Source organism: Natator depressus, chromosome 15 (assembly GCF_965152275.1).
Source record: "Natator depressus isolate rNatDep1 chromosome 15, rNatDep2.hap1, whole genome shotgun sequence".
NCBI lineage: Eukaryota > Metazoa > Chordata > Testudines > Cheloniidae > Natator > Natator depressus.
This window is the reverse complement of record NC_134248.1, coordinates 10,910,101-10,935,845: the sequence shown is the minus strand read 5'-3', so window position 1 is coordinate 10,935,845 and position 25,745 is coordinate 10,910,101. Positions and strand designations below refer to the sequence as shown.

Here is a 25,745-nt window from a genome sequence, read left to right as displayed (position 1 = left end):
ACAACACCTAGTCAACCTGTGGAACTCTTTGACAGAGAATGTTGTGAAGGCCAAGCCTATAACAGGGTTAAAAAAAAAAATCATGGAGGATGTGTCTATCAATGGCTGTTAGCCAGGATGGGCAGGGATGATAGCCCTAGCTTGTTTGCCAGAAACTGGGAATGGGCAACAGGGGATGGATCACTTGATTACCTGTTCTGTTTGTTCCCTCTGAGGGCATGTGGCATTGGCTACTGTCAGAAGACAGAATAGTGGGCTAAAGGGGCTTTTGGTCTGACCCTGTATGCCCATTCTTATGTTATTAGAAAAACAAGTCTAGCAAAGGGTGAGTTGTGATACTAAGGAAGAGCTAAAGGGGGACAAGGTGTAGTTTTTATTCAGACTGTTTGATAAAAGGTGCCAGAACTTCTCTCTAGCATATTAAGAATCTAACATTTTCTCAGGGTGAGAAAGCTCACTGCATAGTAAGTGTCAGCATATCCAAATGAAAGAAGGTAAGATGACTTGACATGTTATAGTTAAGGAACTTAAAGCTGCTGTTTTAGAAGGAAGGCCTACAAGCTAAAGGGCACAACCACATTCTTCCCCTTTACCAACTGGTGGAAAAGGAAGTCTTTCAGGTAGTGGCTGCTCAGCCTAACTTTATTTCCAACTCAAGTCTCAACAAATGGGGTAGAGTACTGCAGAGGAAGGACTCCTGCCCCCCGCAGCACTATAATTCTAAGTGTGCATATGATTTATTGCAACTGTTTGCCTTTGCTGGTACATTACACCTACTGTTCCTTTTATTTAATGAAAATCCACACCATTTAATGCATTAGCTTCAAATTAAACCACAGGCAGTGCAGAATGAGACTGCTCCAAGAAAAAAAAAAAAAAAAAGTGTGGGAAGAGAGGGGAAGGGAGAAAAAGGTTTATAGTAAGATGAGCCTAGTACAATCCAACTTACATCCCTGCACAAAGCACAATAAGGCCCCTGCCCCCACAGGACAAATAGTCTGGCTGCCTGCTGTAGGGTTAATAATTCTGCAGATTTTAGATATCTCATTCCTCTGATTCCAATGCAGCTGATCTCAAAAAAACCCCACCCAGCCTAGTTATCAAGAGACTCTAGGGTGGAATGTTTGCTCCAGATCATGGAGACAAAGAATTTCTTTGCAACTTATGTCTTACCACATCCATGTTAACATACAACACTAAGTCATTCCCTGACATTCATTCTGAAATGCAGAGAGTCTAGTATGTATTGTAACTTGAACTTGGTAACAAGGATCTACTTTATTCCCACCCTAGATCTAATCCTTAGGCACCAGAAGGAGTTAGTAACTGCTATTCCTGTCATTTTAAAGACAAAGAACCCTCCTTCCTACTATGATCTAGAAACAGGCACCTCTTCAATATTGCCTGTTTCCAGTGGAAGGCAAACTGCACTTGCTAAGAAAAAGGATTCTGCTTTACAGCAAACTGCACCTACTACCAGATCTTGTGTACTGTTTCCTCTCTATACACACACCAATAGGGAGAGTAGAGGTTCTCTGCCTTTTGAGTGACACCACATTGCAACAAACTGGCAGTGCCACAGACAGCAGTAAAACACATTCAAACTGCTGATGGGCCAAAAGAGCTGACTTGGCACAGACTGGAAACCCTGGCAGGTTCAGTTTCTCTTAATACTTTGATTTTGTATAAACCAATTGAAGGTGCTAGAATAAAAAGTGGGTATCTATGGTCCTCTCCTCTCCTCCCCCCCCCCCCCCCCCCGGCCTAGGAAACATGGATTTAGTCTGTTCAAGCTTAAATACTTAAACTATAGCAGCAAAACAAAAAGCAAATGAAAACCAGGAGACAGAACTTTCTTGGACAGCAGCATCACTTTGTGTGGACAACTGAGGTGCTAAATAGCAGCTTCTGCTTCTGTTTCTTTCTTTTCTTGCCTCCCTTTTCCTCTGTAAAAGAAAGAAAGATTTATATATTTTTTTTGGCTTAGACAAAGCCATATTTCTCCCCAGCTACAGAGATCTTCCCATTTCATGGTTAATAGGTTGGGGAGGAGGGTTAGTTTCAGTGTAGGTACCTAGGACCTTGTCGTCTATTGCTGTGGAATTTTTGCCACACAATGCTATAGAATTTTAGGACTTGTTTTAAAACTACATTACCAGCCCTTATGGTGGCTACAGAGGAAGCTGTCCAAAGCTGAAACATGAAATCTGATGGGTTGTTTTTTGAGTCTAGAATTTGAAATATAGTCAAGCAGTATGAACTGTTCTTATTGCTGTCATTTTAGTAGCTCTGAACTAGCATGCTTACCCATCACACAGCTGGATACAGGCAAATATTGAGTAGCAAGTGAGAGTAGCTCACCTCCAAAGAGGAGGTCACTTCAATCCCATTCATAAAGGTTAGAAATAAAAAAAAGCGCATCTCCTTCCCACTGACAGAAACAGTTCTACCAAGTTATGGATCATCAATATTGAGTCTGCAATACACTGCAACTTTCATGGCAGCATGAAACTGAGCAGAAGAACAAGGACTAGTGTATCAATTGATGCCCAATTCATTTAAATGAAAGTCTAGATATGAATTAATTAGTTTGAAACATCTATATGGCTGCAGAAATCATCACTGGAGTGCCAGAGGCACAAAAAACTTTGGGGTGAGCTAGGCTCACCTTACCACAGAACACCAATCCTTGCACATAGGGAGAAGCCAGCAGAAGCTGGCACATGAATACCCAAGATACATTTGTGTGCTGTGCTTCGGAAGTCCTACTCAGGTGCAGTCCAGGGAAAGAGGGGGCAAAGGTGGTTTTAAGCCACCTCTGGGCCTATACGATTCTGGGCTTGTTGGAGGCTGGTGCAACTCCCACTGTAACTTAGAACAGCTCCCTCTTAAGGCTGCCTCTGAGCAGCTCCACAACCTGGAACTGTTCAGAATGGTTCTAGTATTGTACGTTACAGTTCCATCCCCAACATACCACCATGTTCGCACGAACTGGTTGTTAAATTTTGAAGCAGTTTTACAACCAGTTGTTAACCTGCTTCCCTGCAGGGGGCGCTGAGGCTTTGATGGGCTCTGGCCAAGAAGTGATGCAATTCCTCCTCCGGCCACTGGGGGGGGGGGGGGTGCTGCAGGAGCCATGTGGGCTGCCACATGGCCCTGGGCATGAGCCCTGGTGCTGCTGCTCCCACTGCTGCCTGGTGGGTCCCCGGCTGCTCTGCTGGGTTTGGGCTGCATCCTACTGCTTGGGCTGCTCCGAACCGCTCTCCCTGTGAGTACCCACCACCCTGCCCGCAGCCAGCCCTGCCTCCAGCCAGCCCCTGCCGCACGCCCCTGTCTGCAGCTGGCCCTACGTCCACTGGTGCCCTGCAGTTCCCAGGGCAGTAACCCTAACACCTGCTTCAATGAGGGGGACAGGGAGCAGCTGGGACCCACACATGTGCACACCCTAGGGTGACCAGACAGCAAGTGTGAAAAATCAGGACAGGGTGGGGGGGGTAATAGAAGCCTATAAGAACCCCCCCCCCCCCAAAAATCAGGACATCTGGTCACCCTAGCATACCCCCAGGGAGTGGCGGGGACCCACATATGTGAAACGGAGCTCATTTCTAGTTCAGGCCCATCTTTTTAAAAAAAACTTTAGGTAGGGTTAACATACGTCCGTATTTTCCTGGACATGTCATATTTTGGTTCTTAAAATCTGTCTTTTTAAATTTTAAAAATTCCTCTTGGGAAAATACGAATGTATGGTAACCCCACTGGTACAAAAAATACATACTGTGGCACATCCCTTAAACCAGAACTTTTTATAGGGAACCAGTTAAGATTTTGGCAGCTCATCACTGCCCATAAACCTTATGCAGTGCCAGCACTGGGGGAAACTTGCCCAGCCAGCCAGTGATAGGGCTTTTATGGCCCCTGTACACTGGGAGGGAGGACTCCCAGTGTCAGGGAGCTGGGCATGTTAAACTGCTTTGTTCTTACCAGAGAGGGGGTCAGATGTGGACGGCTTATCCAACTTCAGGAAGGCTGCCTCAATAGCTTGGCTAAAGGAATTCTGGAAGCTGGGCACAGGCATACGGTCAGAGTTGTCACTCTCTCCATCACTATCCACTGGAACAGGAGGTGCCAAGTTATTCTGATCTGGAAGAAAGGAGATTTCTAGAAAGGCCACAGATGATGGAAGAGTTGTGTTGCTGAGCTTGTACAAGAGTGCTTTTATTCAGTAGCCATTACACCTGAAAGTATGCAAGATAATCACTGGAGGTAGGGTTTCCTTACCTCTTGTGTTTGAGGCAGCTTTGGGCCACATTTCTGGCTTTGCTTTTCCAACTCTCAACATCTAACAAGGGAGGGGGGAAAAAAAGTGTGCATAAGAAAGTAGACCAAGGCCTATCTGTCAGCATCCCTGCCCACACCCCAGGAAGTTTGTACAATACAACTTTCAAGCCAGAAAACAGGACTTTGCCTAGCATTATGGGTCTTTTGCCAAACATTAGCACTGATCAACTGAAGAGTGGAGGGATCATCCCATTTTAGCAGCCACTAGGACTGTGCTTGGAGGTCTTAAAATTCAGACCAGTGAGGAAACAGCAAGTAGGATAGTCAGCTGGGTGTTCTGTTGCATATGCAACTTTAAGGGAAGAGGATTTACCTGGGCAAAGGAGGGCAAGGGAGACTCTTCTTCCAGGCTCCCAATACAGAGTGATGGGCTAGCCAGGCTGGCAGCAGTTGACAATGGAGTTGAGACAGACTCTGCAGAGACAAGATTCAGTCAAACAGGAAAGCTAATTACATTAGCAAAATCCCACATTTGTGTAACGGAGGAGAAAGAAGCTGGTGCCAGCCAACTCAACATGTTATAGCCCAAAATTTCCAGCTTTCATCTCAAAGCATCTCGTCTGTTTCAGTTTCCCCCTCTGCTATTTAGCCTCTTATACAGATTGTCTCAACATGTTTTTAATACAGGGACACTTTTACTAGAGAGCAAGTGACCAAGAACCATCTCAGAATGCTGGAAAGGAGACCCAAGGTGAGATACACCTAAGGTGGTGGAGTCACTGAACTTGATCCTTCTCAGGACTAACCCAGGAAAACATATCCTATATTCAGTGCTAAGGGTAGCATGTGTCAGGTTACAACACACAAGAAAAATAAATGGTGGTTCACCCAAGGCAGAATTGTAGAGAGTTACTTACAAACCTTCCCAGCTCCACTTGGGAGTGGGGGTCCATTTCTTGGAAGTAGCTATTCCTTTTCCTACAATATGAGGCTTCTTGTAAGTGGTGGCTGCAGTGCAATGCTCAGACCCAGGATATAGACAAGACATAGTGGAAGATAGGCAACACTTACAGAGATATACTTTAGTCCTCTATTTCTGGGTGCTGAACTTTTGGATTTCACCACCAATACAAAAGGGTTCTGTGGTCAGCAGTGAAAGTCTAGGTTGGTGTTCAGAGTCAGAAAGCCTGGGGGAGGGACTGCATCAATCCATCTGTGCATTCTTCCAGCTGCTCACCTGTGAGAGGCACAGAGCTTCTGCCAAGAAGAGACAAAGAGGAGCTCTGGTCATCACTGCTGATGAGTTCTCCTGAACAGGCGCTGAAGGCAGGAAACTGCTGCAGGTTCTCTAAAGCAATGTGGACCTCAGGATCTAGAGAAAGCCAGAAAAAGTTTTTAATAAGAACATTGCTTAATATGGGGTAATGGGTCACTGGTGTGCAAGTGTCAAGTTGTTTCAGGGGCTTTGGGAGTGGTCTCTTCCTTGAAGGGAAAGTAGCAATACTGCTACTGTCACCTTGAGAAAAAACCCAAATAGAAGATGTTTGTTCCTCCTTCACCTTTCCAGTTGAAGGGATTAATTTGGATTTAGAGACAGAATCCTGGGAGTTACATGAATACAGTATATCCTTTCCATGGCAGCCCCCCCACCGTGTTCTTCAGCTTCAATGTGTTGGGCATGGTAAAGTAGTATGTTAGTTGTGCAGTTTCTGTTAAATGCTTCTTTGATCCAGGTAGCGCAACTCATGATCTCACCGTATAAGGAAAGGGTGCTAGAGAGTTCTACAGCAAGCCCAATTTATGGCAAGGTTAATACGTATTCACTTGTGATCATGGCAGGCCCCCAACCTTATCCCCAATGTATTAACCCCTAATCCTCAAACCTTCCCAGCATTTGAAGAGAAGTAGAAACCCACCAGTTGTGGTTAAGTGAGACTTACACTTGCCCTGCTTCTTATTCTCCTCCATCTCAATTCTGCGTTCCCGACGCCGCTCATCACGAGCTTTCTTCTGCCGCAGGCGTTTCCTTTTTTCAATGTCATCTAAGTGTCACACAAATCATAGGAGACCAGGTAAAAGCTAATACTTGGTAAAACTTTTCAGTTTTGGAGACACTATCACTAGTTGATCATTAATTTATGCATAAGCAAGTTAGTGCAGTGTCCATGTTCTACTGTAGATTGATCCTTCCCACCCTTGTCCATACTCTTATTCGTGTGGATTTTACAAATGTTTGAGAGAAAACACTCACCTGTTGCAGACAAATCAGAGGAGTTCCTTAACCTGAACTAGGCAATCCCTAATTCTAGCTAGGATCATCATGAACTAGTGTGACTGAGGAGCAAGCCAGCCTTTTACATTCCTGTTATCCATTTGTCCTCCCAGCCACAGAAACAGACATCCCTTCTTCCAAACCCTTTATGGTTACAGGGCATCATCCCTCCTGGGAAAAGGAACAAAAGCACTAACCTGAAAATGTCTCTAGGGTCTCCTTGGATATGACAGGTGGCTTCAGAGCCAGTTCACAGATGCTGAACTCACAGGTGAGAGGCAAGTGACACAGGTAACGATGGCGCTGTCGCATATCCTGAAAGGAGAAAAAGATATCAGATCTCGTTGCATTAGAACCCATAGGCCAAGTCTCTCCCTTCACAACCACGTATATCACCGGCTTTTTGGGGGTGACATTACTCTCACCCACTAAACACTTGAAATTCTAGGAACCTGTCTTGGAAACAGTTATGCCAAGTACTCCCCATTAATCTATTCTCAGGAAGAGGAAACAGAAGGAACACCAACGAAGCCAGTCAATTCATGGGAATTTATTACAGGCATTGCTGCTTCCAAAGATGCCTTAAGCAGATCCCAACCCTACCCCCAGCCTGGAAAAAAGTGCTTCAGCGAGTATTGCAAAATGCTTGACAACCACTGTAAGTTGCATTTCCTAGTAGTATCTTACCCACCATCAGCTCTCAACTGCCCTCTTTAAGAAAAAGCTACAGCAATTACCTCGGTCATAGAGTAGCCAGTTATCTCCACCACAGCTGCAGTGAGCTTCTCTGGACTGTTCTCCAGGCTGCCATACTCACGAACAAGACAGCGAACATTCACAGGGTGAAGGTACATACACTGTCCATCCTCCGCTACAAGGGAAGAAATTCACTTGTCACTTCTGTACTTCCCACCTCATCCGTAACTCCCCTGGAACTACTGATTTCTCAAAGCCATACCCCCTTCTCCCCCGGAGCGTCAAACATTAATGGCAAGAAATGTTAGACTTTCTTCTCTGAAGTTCTGTTTCATAGGGGTTAATTAACAAGCTCATGAATCCACTGAAGCTACAAATGTTTCCCCTAGGGCACTTTTTGGTGAGCATTTACTTCTCCCTCCACAAACAGACCCCATTCCACTAACCTTGATAGAAATAGTAAAAAGGAGAGTTGTTGCGCAAACGTTCATTGTTGGCTGTAACTTTAGATTCCTGGTAGTTACTTTCTGATGGACTAGTTTCTTTTGTAGCATTCACAGCTGGTACCTCCTCAGTGTCCACCTCAAGTACCTCCTCCTCTTCTGCTTCCAGGGGAAGAGGAAAGGAGCTTCCAGAATCAGAGTGAGCTTCCACCATCTCTTCATCAAATGCAGAAAGATATTCCAGAACACACTGCTACAGAAAAAAAAAACAAAACAAAACAAAAAAAACCACACACACACAGTGTAGAGTCAGTATCCAACTCACATCATCCCATTCAGAAGAACTATAATCTCTGGTACACAAATGCTCTGAGAAGGGTAGATATCCTCAGTGCCTGCTCACCTTACACTATAGTGAGGAGGTGGAGTTAGATCCTAACTGTGCTTGTCCTGGGGAAGAAAGGGAGACCAAAACACCCACCTTTTTCTCCTGGGAAGCTGCAGGCACCCTGGCCATAGAGGGTGCCATCAGGGCCAATTCTTCTACAGCTACTGTGGCTCCTGTGACATCGATGTTGCTACTCTGGTCCAATGAAGCTAGAGCCTTCTCTCGATACTACAGGCCACCCCAAAGAGAACACATTTCAGTTTCTTGTTTATTCCAGGAGACTGACATTATAAACGTCAGTATTCCCTCCCCTCGTGTCTCACACTGTCACAGATCAAGATTCTCCCTCACCCAGTGGCCACTTCTGTAATAGAGGGAGACACCAGCTTACTTAGAAATGACCTCTGCAGGCCATCTGCCACATACTGGCTTTGAAACAAGCAATAACCTACAGGTTTGGTTAAAGAGGTTTTATAGACAAAAGAATCATTATCCCAAGAATTAGCTATTCCTGACACAAGGAGAGCCTGGCTTCACCAAACAGCAAGCTTCCACAACTACCTCTGCAGTTAAGACACTACTCGGAGGCTGGTGGCATTCCAGGTGGCAGAGTTCTGTCAGTGATAGTGATTGGGATGCATGTAGTTCTTATTCCTTTTCAGTGTTTATATTGCTGCTTTTGATCAGCAGGTGTCACCAAAAGCAAGCTACCTTGCCAGTATTCTGTGCCCCAAAAGGAAGAATATTTGAGATTTTAACTATTTTCTTTTGTTACTACTGCAAATACTGAATTATCACACATTTCCAAAAATAATCTCTATATTGAGATACTTCTCATCTCGCTCCCCCACCCCCAAACCAAACCTGCTGTGGATACTTGGCCTCCATTAAAAACACAGTAAGCATCAAATACCATTAACATCTACCACAACTGGGGATCCTCACCTTCAGTTCCTGGATAGCTGCCTCAATAAAGCAAGCCTCAGGGGTGTGCTTTTCCTCCTCGTACTGTCGTAGCAATGCTGTTTTCTCTTCCAAGATCACCCACTGCAGCACCTGCTTCCTGGATGCCAGCAACAGCTTAGAGAATTGGCTGTGCTGCTCATCTGGAAAGAATATCAGTAAGACATCCAATGTGCAGCAAGGTCCAAATTCAACTTGGCCATTCCTATTAAAATCTCATCTACTCTCTGTGTGGGCAAGTCTACTAGGAAGACTAAATCTGTGCATAAGCAATGTTGTTGGCAAGAAGTTACTAAGATAGGAGATCAGTTTATTGTAAATCCCAATAGCAAGCTATTAAGTTAAGTCTCCATAAACATTCAGCAAGAATTTCTGCACTAGATATTTGTTTTAGTGACTTGGTCACATCAAACATTTGTAGGGTGGGATTCTGCATATTTAGAGAACCCATAAAAGGCTTTTTTTTTTTTTAAATAAAAAAAAGGGATGGGCTTTGGTCTCTTTATGAAATAAGCAGTGCCTGGAAGGTATTTCCTGCCTTAACCCCCCTAACAGCATCAGGAATGGCAAGTCTGGTCTTTCCTCATTTTGATGGAGGGCCTCAGAGGATGCTGGCTCTCACTCTGAGGGTGGGGGAACTTGATCTCAGTTTGGTATTAAACCCAAAGTTTAAACAGTGACAAAAATATTCCTTTTGCTCTCTGCCCCCAAATAAGTAAAAGCAATTTCAGCGTTTGAAATCCCAGATTAGAAACAAAACTTTTAAAAAGGACATTAGATATCCTTCATTCCTCCAAATCCAACCCTCAACCCAATTTCATAGTGTCACTAAAGGACAAAAATTGAGAGGGGAAGAGGTTGAGAGAATCTTGTCTGTGCATTTTGCATCTCTTACCATATTTGGATTTCTTTTAAGTGCAAGCTGAATGCTGAAATTTTCTGGATTTGCAGTTATATGGACGCCAAGTCTTACAATATCCCTGTAGTGCTGTATGTTTTGTTTCTTAACCAAAGTTACTGATGTATACTCAATCTTAACTTTTAAATATCCAAGGCAAACATCTGAAATGAGTTCTATGCTCCGGGATCCTATGTTGGGAGACTGGTTTCAGAGTAACAGCCGTGTTAGTCTGTATTCGCAAAAAGAAAAAAGGAGTACTTGTGGCACCTTAGAGACTAACCAATTTATTTGAGCATAAGCTTTCGTGAGCTACAGCTCACTTCATCGGATGCATACAGTATGCATCCGATGAAGTGAGCTGTAGCTCACGAAAGCTCATGCTCAAATAAATTGGTTAGTCTCTAAGGTGCCACAAGTACTCCTTTTCTTATTGGGAGACTGACCTTTAGAGCTAAGTTTAAGGTATGTCCTCCCTCATAGGATTGGTTGAAAGACCACAGGTGAAAATAACCCATAAAGCAGCAGTGATAAAATGAAGAACGTTGACACCAGTCACACAAATTGTATCATCATCTTATCTGTTAGTGCTTTAAACATATGACACTGTATAAATAACTCTATGAAGCTCATGATCAAGCCCCAGATAGGTAATAGGTTCCCAAGAACCTGAAAGTTTTCCCATATTCCCCATTAGGAGATTCCACTGGTAGAATCATGCATATGCTGCTGCTACACACAGCATCTCTGAAATAATCTAGCATAAACTACAGAGTAAGTCAAATCTAAAATAATTCACTCTGCGGCTGAGCCATGATTTGAAGGGGGGGGGGGAGAAAGAGGTGGGAAAAAACCCACGTATGGGGAACAAAGAGAGACCAACAAAAGGAAGTGAGCTCTGCAGTGATGCACTAACAGTTATGAAATACTGAATGTTGGCTTGTTGTGTAAATTATTCTGGGATGGCAGGGCCTTGCAGCACAGAAACTAGAAAAGAATACAATGTATGATGCAAGCTTATGGAAGTGAGTTATGGGGTAGGAGACTGCAGGTCAGTCATTTAAGAGGTGGTAGTTAACTTGATCAGTATTTAAAAGCAATGTTTTGTAATCTGCCATATATAAATCCACGTAGAGTGAGAGAAGTGAGGTTTCCCCATAGCAACCAGCTTCCACATCCAAGTTTTAGTCATACATGTGGCCAATGTTCCAGGAGAGTGTTCACAAGTACTCACCTCCAAGGTGAATGGGCTGCTCTACATTCATCCACTTGGATTTGGGCAATGCTACCAAAACACTTTTCTCCCTTCTCATCAGCTGCATTGTAATGGTGTCACCAATTGTATACTGGCGTGTTTCCATAGCAACAACACTGCAATACAGAAATAGACTAAGTAGCAAGAATTAACTTTACAGAAAGATGAAGGGATTTGAATTCCCTGCAAGTCTTACCTCTTGAGATCCTTCTTGTGAATAGACCCATAACAGATGGGACATTTGCTCCAGGTTCTCTCACTCAGGGAGAGATAGTGCAGAATGCATGCCCAGCAGAAGATATGCCCACAACGGGTGATCTTGGCTGCCGTAGGTGGATACAGGCATATTGGGCAGGAGGGCACTTCATGGCTACAAATTCGCTGGATGGCCATAAGAGAAGCATAATATAAAGAAATTACTAAAGCTAGAGATTATAAATTGAGATATCTGTTTGGGAATTTGTTACAAAGTTGTCACTTTCTCTAGAGGGTGGAAATATTTGGTCAAGACAGACTGGAACCTTTCCAAGAAAGAGGGAGAGTATATTCCTTCAGTCACCAAGAAATTGATCATATGATTTAGCAGGAACAATGTTTTTAAAATGCACATAGGGTAGTCTGTAGAGCCATCTACAGGGTATTGTTGTCAGACTCTTCAAATGTACTAGGAGGCTTGGTGTCCTAGTCAGATTAGTTTCCCTTTTCATGTGTTCACTGACCCCCATCTCCAGGATTACTAGCATAGTCATCTGAAAGCAACTAATCTTACAGACAACAGTGGACTTCTTGGTGTCACCTTGACTTCACAACATAATTACACAACTAAACTTCTCTGCATCTCCCTGATTAGAAATTTAGGACCCATTGATTTCTTTAAACAGACATATTAGAAGATTAGACAGATGCTTCTTAAATAATGTATATGTAATCTGTTTAAGACTACTGGGGGAAGTGTGCACACGCATGAGTTCCCAAAGAAGCATCAAGCTCAGGATAACAGCAAACACACTCCCTCTCAAATGCATGCTCTGCATCATAGACTAAGTATTGAGAGAGAGACACACAGACAGATGCTATTTTCTAGATCTGGTTGGAATCCTGGGGTGCTTCAAGTAGCTACAGATTTTTGTTGTGAGGCAAAAGACATTTGCCCATGCACAGCATAAGAGTCTGTAAAAGCATTCTACACAGCACACTTCCTTCAACTCCATCCCTGTGACCTTGTCAGAAGGCTGACAACATTTCTCCATAATACTATGGGGAAAAAAGTGCATCAGAAACACACTTAATATCCCTATAAAACTTCCATCTATACAGCAAGGAGGAAGAGATCTTCCTCATAAGAGTGTTTGGCAGTCTTAAGCTCCTATCATGTACGGAGTCTTGCCAAAGTAATTCCCTATCAGATTCTCCTCTGTTATTCACGCAATGCTAGGAGGAAAGAGACTTGATGGCAACTAAAGACCCATTATGTCAAAAGCAACTAGAGCAACAGGTAGGCACTTTTTTTTTTTTTTAAAATATTAGATAGGTAGAAGGAGAAATAAGTTTTAAACACCCATCCCATCACTACTGACCACTTGCTCCACAAAGTCCCAGTTGACCAAGGTATCTGGGTCAGCAAAGTTCACTGTGTAGTCCTGCTCCTCAGACACCACAAACTGGCAGCTGGACGGAAGACACAAAAGCATCATAGTTGATCAGTCACCTATTTTAACTGTGTCCAGGTAACAGCAGAAGCGGCCTTTGGATTAAGATCCTCAAGAGACCAAGTCAGTCCTGTCCTTAAGGACAGTACCCAAGAATGCCTAGCACAGCCATATGCTGGGTACGTGAAAAGACTTGGCATCTAGGCTGACCATGGCCAGCAGTTACCATCAGTGAACCTAACAGGACTAAGTTCAGAGCCAGCACATCTTTGGACACGGTTCTTCTCCCTGCGCTTTGGCTATCCTGCCTGAGTTCTTGTCTGAGTACAGACTAAACAAAAGGGAACTTATGCAGAGGAAACAGGTTTCCATAAAGGAAACTACTGAACTAGGTAGAACACAAGGCAGGAAATCACATACTATTCAGACAAGTGCTATAAGAAGTCTCTATAGCAATAAAGTATATTCACATTTTACCATAGTATACAAAAATGTAAACGACCACAATTTTAGCAGTACTTTTCATGGTCTTAAAGGTGGTGATCAGATACAGAAAATGTTCAACCTGCCCCATATTAGAGAGAAAGCCATTAGTATATTAGCTTAAAAAAAAAAAAAGAGAGTTCATCTGCTAAACTGACTAACTACCTTGATTATTGATGCATTCAGTACAAATTTCTAAGCATAAGTTAAAATTATTCAAGTCATCTTTAAAGATAAAGATGAGTAACTATTACAATGTATCTGTTTAAAAACAAAGACCTCTGCACATGAGGACTTAAAAATTGAGACTTGCTTTGATCCCAAAAGAAGCACCTTTTAACATCTCATTGTACTAAAATGGATTGAGGTTTTTTTGTTTACACCACGTTACTTGAGTTAGAAAGGAAATGTGAACTACTTAAGTGGGAAAGGGACCACAGGCCTTCCCGGACCCAACAGGGTATATTAAATTTTACAGGTGGTGCTTGAGTATTTGGGCAGAAGGGTGTTACCCTTTCCATCCTTCACACTCAGTCCCTTTAACTGCATTTCCTTTGTTTTCTCTCAGATACCAATATCGCCTTTTATAATCAGGAAAAGAACATATTTCACCCTTCTGCGTACACACAAGGTAACCCTTGCACCAATACTGTGGAGGCAGAACCAGTGGAGCAGAACTTCAGTAACTAATACAAAAAAAAACAAACCACACCACTCACTACAAACATTCAGTATAATTAAATACTGAATTCCCTGACTCAATTACCTACAGAGTGAATACATATTCCCTTAGAGCTCATTCATATGAATGTCTAGGAGCCCTGCTGATCTTCCACTCACTTGGCCTGTAGGAAGAGCTCTTTGTTGAAGGGTTTGTGTCCCCATTTGTTCCTTTTCCCCCAGTTGCCGTGTCCATTCCCATCAAAGTGACCTGCTTGGCCCCGGGGTTCAAAGGTGAAGTTCAATAAGTGGTTCAGACTAATCTTCTTTGGACCAGAGAACTGGGCAGGGCTGAACTCTGCCCGTTGAACCTCTGCTACCTAAAAACAAAAAAAAGGACACAGTTCTGGTTAGAATTTACTGGAAGCTGGTACACTGCAACCTATCAGCACAAGCACAGATCCATTCCCTTCAATGGTATACAGGGAAATGCACTACCCCTACCTACTCACCTTCTCCCACTCCAGGTCTGAAGATCAAATACTGCAGCATTAGAAATGCAAAGGAACTTGAAAGTTAAGATTGGGTAATCTTTTTCCGTTGTATAAATGGAAGTGTAAAGCAACCTTTGTAGTGAAAAGTGAAAGCTTTTTTAATTTTTAAAAACTTGTTACCCATGTCTCTAATCCTAAACAACTAAAGCTATTTTTAAAATGACAATATCCCTTTAAAGAGCCAGTATTGCAAGCTTTAGGATCATTCCAGGGATCTCATGATTTTAGATTAGTTTCCATATAGTTGAAATGGTCAGAATAAGGACTCAGAAAATATAGTAAGTGAATACGTGATACTTGTAGACTAAATTGCTAGTTTTAAAAAAAATGGGTGTAACATGGTTATATGCCAAGTGGGGGGAGGCAGACCGATAGTATACATCAGCATGAAAGGATTCCTGGTCTGCCTTTATTCCTCACTAGATCACATCAAGACTAGTCAGATTACTTTGCTAAATATTCCATAATGTGGGATTCAGAATACACAAATGGTTGGACATAAATGTGTCACAGATTTAGGAACTGAAAGCTGTATTACTAAGAGATCATTTTCATGAAGAACCTGTGTTTCACAATATGCATGTGGCCTGTCTATACACCCATTCCTCAGACTGTACTTCTGTTAGTTTCACTGGTCTTGTTATTGAAGAAATCTCAGACCAAAGAGCATCCTCTTCTCAGATGTTGCAAAGTTGTTCTGATCTCACTCAATCTGGCATCTCAGCGATGTTACCACCTCAGGGTTCTTGCCCTTCCTAGCCCAGAAAGGGAACACAGGAGACCTAACTAGCAGGTCAGAGTGATCCTCTTGTCCCACAAAAAGAGGCCTTGCAGACATAGCATTACAATTCTCACCTCATCTCGTCTTCCACCATTACAAGAGCTAAAAAGTTTGCCACTGCCCCCAGTGCCCCCTCTCTGAGGGGGCATCTTGTTAAAAGCTTTGCTTTTCTGTGAATTGGAGCGACGGGACTGGCTGGAAAAGTTCTCATTTTTTGAATATGAAGTTTCTCTTTTACGATTGTAACGTTGTTTGGATCCACTTGCATTCTTACCATCTGGGGGGGAAAAAAAAAAATCATCAGACTCAAGCTCAGCGAGGTACTTCCACTGCTTTTCTAGTGGCAGTCAAGTAATTTATGCCTTTAAGACAGGACCGCATTTGGCCTGGATCATTTTTATACCTGTCTACAGCAATACTGACTCTTATCCAGAGCTCCAAGGCTTCTCTAACTACACCACCAAACCCACAGCAAAGTACTTTTCAGGCACATTAGTATCCAGGAACCTATGCATCCAACAAAGACAGATGTCTTGCTGCCTTGAAATAAGATGCATCTAAGTTAGCTTCTATTGTCCAGGTTCTTCCTACCATGGATAGTTTCTATGCAGAATCAGCTCCGTAATCAGCATTTACTGAAACATACACCAAAATCCACCACTACTTAGAGCTTATACCAAGCAAAGGACTAGAGACATAAGGCAGGTGTTTAGCTGAACTGAGGACAGTATTACACTACACTTGATTCATTTACAGAACTAGTTTCAGGCTAGAACCAGGAACAGCCACTAGCAGGGTATGTTTAATTAAAACCATTTGACACCAAGTAATCAAGATTGAATTTTCTAGCTTCTGGTGTTCTTCCAAAACACTCAATAGCCATCAGTTAGTTTTTTATTCTGGGAACACATAGGCCTGGTCTACGCTACAGAGTTAGGTCAATGCAAGGCAGCTTACATCGACCTAAACATGTAAGTGTCTACACTAAAATTTTGCTCCTGCCAACGTGACTGCCCCGCTATGCTGACTTAACTCCACCTCCATGAGAGGCATAGAGTCAATGTAATTAGGTCGACGCAGCATCAGCTTAGACACTGATGCTTACATCAACTGTTACTGACTTTCAGAAGCCATCTCACAATGCCCTGCACTGACAGTACAGTTAGTACAAGGGCTCCTGGTGAGGACTTGCACTGCCAACACAAGAAGCATAGTGTGGACACACAAAGCGATTTAATTACTGCAGCAGCTGTATGCTGTCATAACTTCAGTTGACAATTTTGTATTGTAGACATGCCCTTAGTTGATTACATGAGTTTTCAGGTCTAGAATGTGTAAAGGTACCATCCTGCCTGCATTTGTCTGTCTCTAGATCTCCCACATTTCTCTATTATGTGGGCTTCTCTTTTTAATCACTGTTCTGTTTACTTCCTTTTCTCCTTTGTGCCTTCTTTCATCCTAGGCCCTATGCTTAGGGTAGTACAATGCATCAGGCTCTCTTCTTGAAAGCCACACTTCTTCCACAACGCCCACAAAATGTCAGTCCGCCTCAACACACCACTACCACCTTTGGTCTCCCAGTGCAGCTATCTAATCTGTGTTTTAATGAGTAAATCCCCAAATCCTGGATACAGGGATTGTTTGCCTGGTGAGAGTGCTGAGCACACTGTTGGCATTTTAACACAGAAAGCACTGGCAGCAAGCACAAAGTAGTGGCTTTAATTCGAAGGCTCACAAGAATGGAAGAGCCATCAGACATTAGTTGGGTATTCTAAATGTGTACAAGAGTTGCTAATGCTTCCTAGACTACTGCAGAGGATCTTTCCGTAACATTAGAAAGCACTTCCCCCTAAAGTTCCAATAAGTTCTTAAATGTAAAGTCAGGTTGAGTCCAAACATGGTAATCCATTTCCTTGTGTATCTAGTGGCATTACCAGGTTAATACATTTGTTTCCTGAAACAGCAGAATAAAATTAGAGCTTAATTTTCAATGTCATCAGCCCACAGATATGCCAATACACCATTCCCTCCCAGAAATATGTTAATTAACATTGCATCAGGTCCATTGTGACATATCAAATCTAATGCCTCACAATAGCAGCACTAGAATATCAGTTGCATCTAGACCCACATATTGGGAAGTAGCAGGCTTCTGCCCCCTTTTCATCACTCAGGATTCTGCACAAGTCTTTTGCAGCTAACAGCTTCCCTCCTTCCCTATTTTAAGATCATATTAATTACTGTTCCACTAACCTTGGTAACTATCTTCCACTATTACTCCTGAGCTACAGGCATCAGGAGCAACCCAACTGCACATTTATAGCAACCAAATGATCTCATTCATGTCTGTTCTCCACACTTTTCACTGCAAAAGTTTCATTTCTCCCTCCTGACCCCACCCCCAAAAGTGTGTTTAGGGAGCAGTAAGGGCTGTGCATACCTCTACATGACTGAGCATCCAGATGCTTTTAAAATACAACACATTAAAAAAAAGCAAATGTATCTTAAGACCAATTAAAGCTTTCACCTCTTAGTAGAAAGGAAATGCATAAGGATGGAAAGGTGTGGCCACCACACTTTAGAATTGTGGGGGAACACTAGTTTAAGAGGCCTACTGCACCAGTTTTCACAGTTCAGCTTCCAGTGGAGTCACAGCTAAAAGCCTACGCAATTCTGAATTTTACTTGTCAGATGTGCCTGTGATTTCCAAAGAGTGATAATCTTGCAGTAGAAGATCTTCAAAATTAAGACGAAAGCCAAACACCTTTCAGATTACATAGAGAAATAGAAGGGCAGTAATTTATTAATCATTAGTTAAGAAGTGACAGGGAAGCTTTCAAGAAGCATTATGCAACCACTCTGCCACTATTTACTGACAAAACTAGTGATGTACTTGGCCTAATAGCAGAGCCAAATTCAGAATTGAGAACTCAAACAGTTCCTGCTATTGTATCACAGCATGTGTCTTTGAGTTGTGCAGCAGTTACAGTGCACATGGGAGAGACTGCAAGTCAGCCTGACACCTTAGGTGCAGAATGTTATCTGGAGAAGCACACCAGTTGCAGCTAAATATTCAGGGTGTAACCAGGCCTGGACTATGGTGATTTGGACAGACTTTTCTGAGTGTAGAGAAGAAGCTGTAATTTACACCACAGAGTAGGATATTGTCTCTGGTATAATTAAAATTCATTCCAAAAACAAGGAATGGCTATTGGATTAGGATTAGTATTTTCATAAATTAACTTTAAGAATGTCTATATGGAAAGCCAATAGAGCTGAAGTTCATCATTGAACAGCCTTCTTACAGTCACAGTGCATATTCTAGACAGGCCACAGCAACTTTGAACTTTTCAATCCATGAGCACAAGGGGACAGAAAAATGTATCTGCAAACAAGGGGTCAAGATAGCTTTATAGCCTCAGTCTCTTTAAATTGGGTCAGATTACTTCTTGTCAGGTGTAGCAGTAATCTTCCCCTGCAGTTGACAGCAAGGAAATTTCCCACCTTAGTACAGCTAACACAAAATTACAGCCATTATGAACATTAAATTGTCAGTCAACGCTTACCAGAACATTCCTATCATATTACATCCCTTCAACCTGACTCCATGGCTTTTAGGAGTTTCCCTTTCATCATTATGACGACTTTACTGCATCACACTTTAGGGATTCCTTGACCATAGTCTGTGCCTTTTGATCAAGAATCCAGAGTGGTATAGGCTCCAGACACCTTTTCTTCACAACTTCACTGGTTGAAGGCAGTTCCCCTCTTCAGGATGGTCTGCATGAAAATTCTCAAGAATTTTAAGAACCACCAGGGTTGTAGTAAAACAAGATTGAAATGAGAGAAGAGTCAGATATAAAGCCAGAGAAACCGTATGAATGTCTAGTCTTGCTGCAAAAGCTCATCTTAGATAGGATTGCCTATTTCCCTACAACTACAGGAAAAGGGCTTTTCTTCCTTCTGATTGTTTTGGCAGGCAGCATGTCAGAAAAAAGCTTCTGTCCACTGTCATCTTTCTTCCCCGATATGCCTCAGTTATGGATTTCAGGTTACTATGAACTGCCTCTGGTGACCTCTCCTACCAAAGGTACTTATCCAGCGGTCTTCTGTATTTAGCCCAAAATTAATTCAGAATTTTATTCCTTGGACTAGAAAAAGCTTTCAGTTCCTGTCCCTACCTCCACTTCCCAAAAAATAATTTTAATGGACTTTGTATGTACATGCTTTTAAAAAACTAACTATCATTTCCAAATAGACTTTCGCTACTGGTTGCCAAAAAACAAACAAACATACATTCTCACTTCGGGGGCCCTGCAGTTTGTTCCAATCTAATGATGATGAATACTTTTGAAAGCACTAATCATCTCTAGAAGTGTTAATCCAGAAACAGCTCATTTTAATGAAGCAGGGCTCATTTCTAATAGTTATCTCATTTCAAATATATGAACCCTAGGTAGAACACATCACATTTCTTATCTTTAATTGTGAGAGGAGGGGGCCCCTCAGACATGGGAGCATTGTGTTTAAATTTTCAAAGTTTGAATTCACATTTAGAACATTTTAGTTCTATAAACAGTTTCAAGGCACACCCTGAAAGGGAGCACAAGGTGCCTTATCCACAAGTCAGAAGCTGTGATAAAGTACTCTATTTCACCAGTCTCTATTCCAGTTTCTCAACTGTTCACAGCAAGTGACATTCAGAAGTGCCTAGATGACTTAAGAGCTTAATTTCTACTGAAAGTCAATGGGATCTAAGCTTCTAAATCACTTCATTTTCAAATGCATTTCTTTCAGAGGGAACCTCAGAGCTATTTGCTGACTTACAGCTATATACAAAAGCGAGCAAGTTGATCATTACTCTAGTGTATCAATACCTTTGAGGCACTAGAATAGTACCTGAGTGGATATATATTCAGAAGTTAACATTTTGAATAAATAAATACTAAGTCTTAAGTCAGGCATTAACACAATTTTTAAAACAATCCAATTAAAACAGCTCAGTTTATAGCTTTTTGCTATATAATTGACATTATCTCTCCAATCTGAGTATTCCAGTCTATGCCTGAATTACAAAAATTTAAAAAAAAGTTAATTTTAATGAAGAATCCTTTCAGGCGATCTTTATACCTCAAAAAACATATTAAAACCCCCCAATTTTTCCACTATGCAGTTATTTAGGAAACAGCTTAGAAAATTAAGTGTGAAACATTTAAACATAAAAACAGCCCTTGGTATAGTCTCTTTGTATTAGTATATGGCCTATATTTCATACTTTGATACGAAGTAAGAATCTTTGAGGCTCTGTTGCCTCCTTACTGCTTCTTGTAAAAGATAGGCCTCTGACTTGTAATTCTTCACTCAGTCCTCTCCAGAGAGAAGATTTAACATATGATCTGCATTTCAGTTACATTAGTCTCCCTCTTCTGCAGCATTGCCAAGTTGGTGGATATTCTGCTGGGGGATGGGAGAAACTTTCACTTCAGCTTCCCTGACCACCTCTCTCTAGGGTAAAGGGTATCAGAAAACCGTGAGTTCCCACCCATGGCTGTTTATATTTCTCTGGACTGACATTGAGCAAAGCACCATATCCCTACCATAGGAAGCAGGCAAGCATCACCACTGTGCCCCATTTTACAAAGAGAAAGTTTTACAAGAGCATTTTTGGCAGAACTAGAATGGAATCTAGTTCTTCAGTGACAGACCCCACATTTAATCCATTCAGCCACAGTGCCTTTCAGAATAAATGTACCAAAATGTATGTACTGTACTTGGCTGTTCTGTGTAATAAACCACCCTGTTCCCCTTCCATGGCTAGAATCCCAGAACTGTTCAGTATCCTCCTCTTCCTCCCTTCTAGTAGCTGGCCCACTGAGGATAACATTTATTCCTTTATCTCAAGTGGTAGGGATCTGTATGGGGAGTCTAAAGGGCCCAGCTTCAAACCCAGCTATTGAATCATGAAGGGGATCTTTGTAGAACTTAGTTGTTCAGTTTAAAAAAAAAAAAAAAAGAACCCACATATTTGACTCACAATGACAAAACATCTTTAAAAACAGGTTTTAAGTTAAAATTAATATCAGTTATGGTGCAGCCTAAAAAGATATTGGTGTTCCACATTCAAGTAATCTGGCACACACTCCAGTTGCTTAAAGATAAAGTATGTCACGTATGCCCTTCAAATTTGACATATGCAGTGAAGTCTTGGGGAGAAGTTAACACCTTAAGAGTTAGAGCCACATATTTCATTATCTCATTCATTATGTCTATAGCTACTCTTTGAAGCTTATTTCATTTCACTGGTAGACTCACCAAGGTATACATTGTCATTATGCCAACACTTTTTTATAATACAATTAAGACATCAAAACACCCAAGAGGAAGGAAATGGAGTACAAGCCATCCCAGCACCATTCCAATTAGACTGTATTGTGAATAGTTCTGTGTCAAAGGGTCCAGCAATATCAAGTATTATTGCAAATTTCAATACTTAGAAACAGTTAGGATCAAACTGTCAAGAGTGTCAAGCTCCAAGAACTCCAACTGCCTCAGGATGGAACGGCTACTGCTCAGCACTTCTGACAATCAGACCCTTAGCTTAAAATAATGTAGTGCAACTGTACAAGTGATACACAAGATGGTTTATAAACCATCAGTGAGAAGCTATGTGCAATAATAATCTAAACTGAAATGTTATATTTAACTACTATAGGTTCATACAAGATCCCTTTAATACTAGAGTGCAAGGGTGTCAAACGTACAGCCTGCAAGATGGATCCAGCCTCTCTGATGTATCTTTATGGCCTGCATGACAAATTATGCAGAAAATATTCATGTTAAGAGTTTTTAGTACTCACAGTTGCAAAGAAAGCCTTCAAAATGTGATCCAAGTGTAAACTAATATGGGTGATCTTCCCAAAGTCTGCAGGCAGCCTGAAACAGCTCTAGAAGTATGGATGTTCCACCTCCTATCTCAAAGACAGTTAACTCTAAAGCTCAGTTACAAGGTTACTTCACTTGCTAAAAAGGTGAGCAGTAAAATGGGAAAAGGAGTGGAAATGTTCCCCTTGGAAGAGAGAACTAGGCATTGCTGCAGTTAAGGGAACCTGAGGGAAAGACAGAACACAAACAGGGATGAGGGAGAGAAAACAGAAGAATGGAGGAAAGACAAAAGGCTAGAAATAATGGTCCTAATGATAAGCATGTTCTCCCACTAAGTGGTACTGAATAAGTAATAGTGATAATCAGATGTTCAATTGCCACTTCTAATTTTGATCCTAGTATAAGCCTCCTACCAAAAGTAAGCAGTCTGGTGTGGACTGAGTGATGTGTGTAAATCTAGATTTATAACCTGTCCCATTGAACATATGAGTGAAATTCAGCCCTCTCCACCAAGCAAGTTTAACACCACTTATCTTGTAATTAGACCAAGGGATGAGGATTTATTATTCCTGGATTTTGGAAGAGCTAGGAACAAAGCTTTCTAATATTTAACTTTGTGTAAGTCCCAGCCTTTCCATCTGTAGTTAAGATATTGGCCCTGCCTCAAGGCGGGTCAAGCCGTAATTTGTAAGTTGCTTAGACATCCTAGGCAGGAAGCCACCATTCAAAAGGCAGAGTACTACTTCAGGTCACATCATCTTGGCATACACCACACTTCTATTAACACCAGAAAGGAACCTTACTCAGGAGATAATATTGCTGCTGAAAGCTTAAGCTGACCAGGATATAGGAAGACCAGAAACTGATAGCATGTTTGTTTGTTTAACAACATCAATAGTGATCTTAGTGCTTACAAGCGGCTCAAGTGACAGCATGGGCAAAGTGACTGTCCATTCATGTACTGCACAAATGGACGTGAGCAAGAAAGTTTCTTTACACATCTTCCCCCTCTCCCTCAAGTGTGTCTCAGCGCTGACCTAAAGAACACCTACAAGGGAGAGATGGTCAAGTTTCCAAGCTCCATTAAGTGATAATACAGTGGCAATGCATGCCAGGCATACAATTCTTGGCCTCTCCAAAACTACCAGACACGCCCAGTATGTTAAGGGCTGGAAACTTGCAAGTTCACCAACTCATTTCACAGTATCCCTGTATCCTGTCAGAGGGAAACAACAGTGGATCAATACCACCTGGGCTGCGGACCAACCCGTTGGACCCTTAGTACCACTGCCCCATGCCGACCTCCTGGGGAGGGATGTTAACATTTCCCAGAAGCATGGAGCCCTCCGACTGTTACACAGCCTGGCGGCCCACCCCACCCCTGCCCCGTCCCTCTTAGTGCAACACACCTGCCAGCACCTTGGCTGGAGGCTACGCTCCTACCCCAGCGCCCCTTCCCCCCGGGCCCGTCTCTTACCGCCTTTGGGCTTAGACTCCCCCGCGGCCGGCCCGGCCGAGGCGGAGCGGGTCTGCTGCCCTTTGCTGCCGGCCGAGGAGCCGGGGATCCCGGAACCGCAGGGGCTGCTCTTGTCCATGTCGGAAGCTGAGGCGGGGGCCGCGCTGGGCGAGCTCTGCAGCATCAACGGGCGCCCTGACGGCGCTGGGGAGTGGAGAGCAGCGGCTCTGAGCTGCGGGGCAGGACGGGCACTGGGGGAGGCGACGGGGGCCCAGGCTCATGGCCCGCGAAGGGGACCGACAGGGGCGGCGCAGCGCTGACTCGGCCTCCTTCATGGCGACATCTTCTCGCTGCTCCGCTTAAACAGGGAGAGAGCCGGGAGGAGGCCGGGCCGGGCCTGCGGGGCTCCGGGGGGGGGGGTGGCAACAGGACGGGGAGCCCCGCGGGGCCCGGCACTGGCTGCGGTGGGGGTGGTCGGCGCCGCCCAGGCAGCGCGGGCTCCTCGGCGCCGCTCCTACAGCTACCGCGTACCGTAGCTGTTCCCCTGTAATGGCGACGAGTCGCCAACAGCAAGACAAGAACCCGGATGGAACTCATTATATAGGAGCCGGCTGTCCCAATGTATGCTGGGAATTGTAGTTCTCTAATGAATCTGGGTGTACTTGGTTTGCATTCACTATCATAAGGCATTATGGGAGGTGTAGTTCTTAGTGTTTCATGCTATTAGTTCTCTGCGTTGTTTTGTATTATCCGGAGCAGAGCATTGTGGGAGTTATCATTCTTTTCACATCTGAGTTGGTTTTGAGACTACTTCACAGAATCACATAAATCTGCAACCCCAGAATATTGTAAAGCAATTTTATTGTCTTTCACGTATAGATGAAACCAACCTGTGTTATGTGCATGTTACAGAATCATAACATCACAGAAAACTACTAGAGAGACAAGGTGGATGACTAAGGTAATATCTTTTATGGGACCAACTTTGGTTGGTGAAGGAGACAGGCTTTTCAGCTACACAGAGCTCTTATACCTTTTATTAGACTAACTTCTATTGTGAAGCAAGACAAGCTTTTGAGCTTACATAGACCTCTTCCTCAGGTGGCCTGAGCTCTGTGTAAGCTCAAAAGCTTGTTTTCCTCACCAACAGAAGTTAAGTCTTTTATGATACCTTTATCACAGGCCTCTTGCTTTCTCTCAAAAGTAAACTATACCAATCTTTTCAATCTCTTGTCATAAAAGAGTTTTTCCATCCCCCAATCATACTCATCGCTTGTTTCTACACTCCCTCTAATTCTACAATATCTTTTTTGAGATGGAGTGAATATTGAGTACTGTGACCAGTACTGAACATTGTATTCCAGGTGCGGGTGAAGCACTAGTTTATACAATGACATTATAATACTTCCTGTATCATTCCCCATCCCATTCCTTGTACATTCTAACATTTTGTTTGCATTTTTTACCACAGCTGTACATTTACCAGAGATCTCTGTTGAACTTCCCACACCAATACCCAGGTCCTTTTCCTGATCTGATCCATTTAATTTAAACCCTTTTAAGGTGTATGGTAGTTCCAATTTTTCCCTCCAATGTACATTATTTTATATTTATCAACATGAATTTCATCTGTCATCATGTTGCCCTTTCACTTAGCTAGTTTAGGTCTTTCTACCATTCCTCATAGTCCTCATTGGACACCATACAATAATTTTGTGTCATCTACAAATTTTGCCACCTCACTGTTCACCCCCTTTTCCAATTTATGTGCCTGTACTAGTATTTTAAAACTGGGTGGAAAATCAAGGTATAAAGCAAAATATCAATACAGGCTGTAGTTGTTTCCATCTTGCTAATGGGTTACATATGCAGAAGGATTGCAGGTCATGACAGAGACTCAATAAAATGCTGCCTCCCTTGAAGGATCCAGTATCTCATAAATGTGAGGCAACATGCCCCATAATAACCCTGAGGGTTGGAGAACGTCAGCTACTGTCCCACATTTCTTGGAATCTATTAGAACTTCTGCTTCATTTTAGCATTTTCTGCCAAAAAAAAAAAAAAAGTATGAAAATGAGAATTTGTAC

The 25,745-nt window shown here is 42.7% G+C and overlaps 1 protein-coding gene across 3 annotated transcripts; it reads right to left on the bottom strand.

The window, feature by feature from the left end:
* Positions 1–1,798: 1,798 nt before the first annotated feature.
* Positions 1,799–24,024, bottom strand: RNF10 (ring finger protein 10). 3 transcript variants are annotated; one of them, XM_074972558.1, is made up of 17 exons: positions 23,680–24,024; positions 15,395–15,597; positions 14,166–14,365; positions 12,771–12,861; positions 11,390–11,574; positions 11,173–11,309; positions 9,023–9,183; positions 8,171–8,305; positions 7,693–7,939; positions 7,288–7,421; positions 6,748–6,865; positions 6,219–6,320; positions 5,516–5,650; positions 4,652–4,752; positions 4,279–4,339; positions 3,982–4,140; positions 1,799–1,946 (listed from the first exon to the last, which is right to left on the bottom strand). In XM_074972558.1, the coding sequence occupies exons 1-17, from the start codon at positions 23,840–23,842 to the stop codon at positions 1,870–1,872; spliced, it is 2,409 nt and encodes an 802-aa protein (XP_074828659.1). In that variant the 5' UTR covers positions 23,843–24,024; the 3' UTR covers positions 1,799–1,869. The 3 variants fall into 3 exon arrangements, with proteins under 3 accessions (XP_074828659.1, XP_074828660.1, XP_074828658.1); XM_074972557.1 differs by having other exon boundaries at positions 1,801–1,946; positions 7,693–7,942; positions 23,680–24,023; XM_074972559.1 differs by lacking the exon at positions 8,171–8,305 and having other exon boundaries at positions 7,693–7,942; positions 23,680–24,023.
* Between the last annotated feature and the right edge of the window lie 1,721 nt (positions 24,025–25,745).

What these genes read in the sequence shown, in the direction of transcription:
- RNF10 (XM_074972557.1), bottom strand. Translation starts at nt 23,842, where the DNA reads ATGCTGCAGAGCTCGCCCAGCGCGGCCCCCGCCTCAGCTTCCGACATG. An exon ending in GAGCTCTTCCTACAGGCCAA is followed by an intron (nt 12,862 to 14,165) that starts GTGAGTGGAAGA and finishes TCTTCCGTCCAG; the next exon opens with CTGCCAGTTTGTGGTGTCTG. An exon ending in CCTTGCCCTCCTTTGCCCAG is followed by an intron (nt 4,340 to 4,651) that starts GTAAATCCTCTT and finishes CTCCCTTGTTAG; the next exon opens with ATGTTGAGAGTTGGAAAAGC.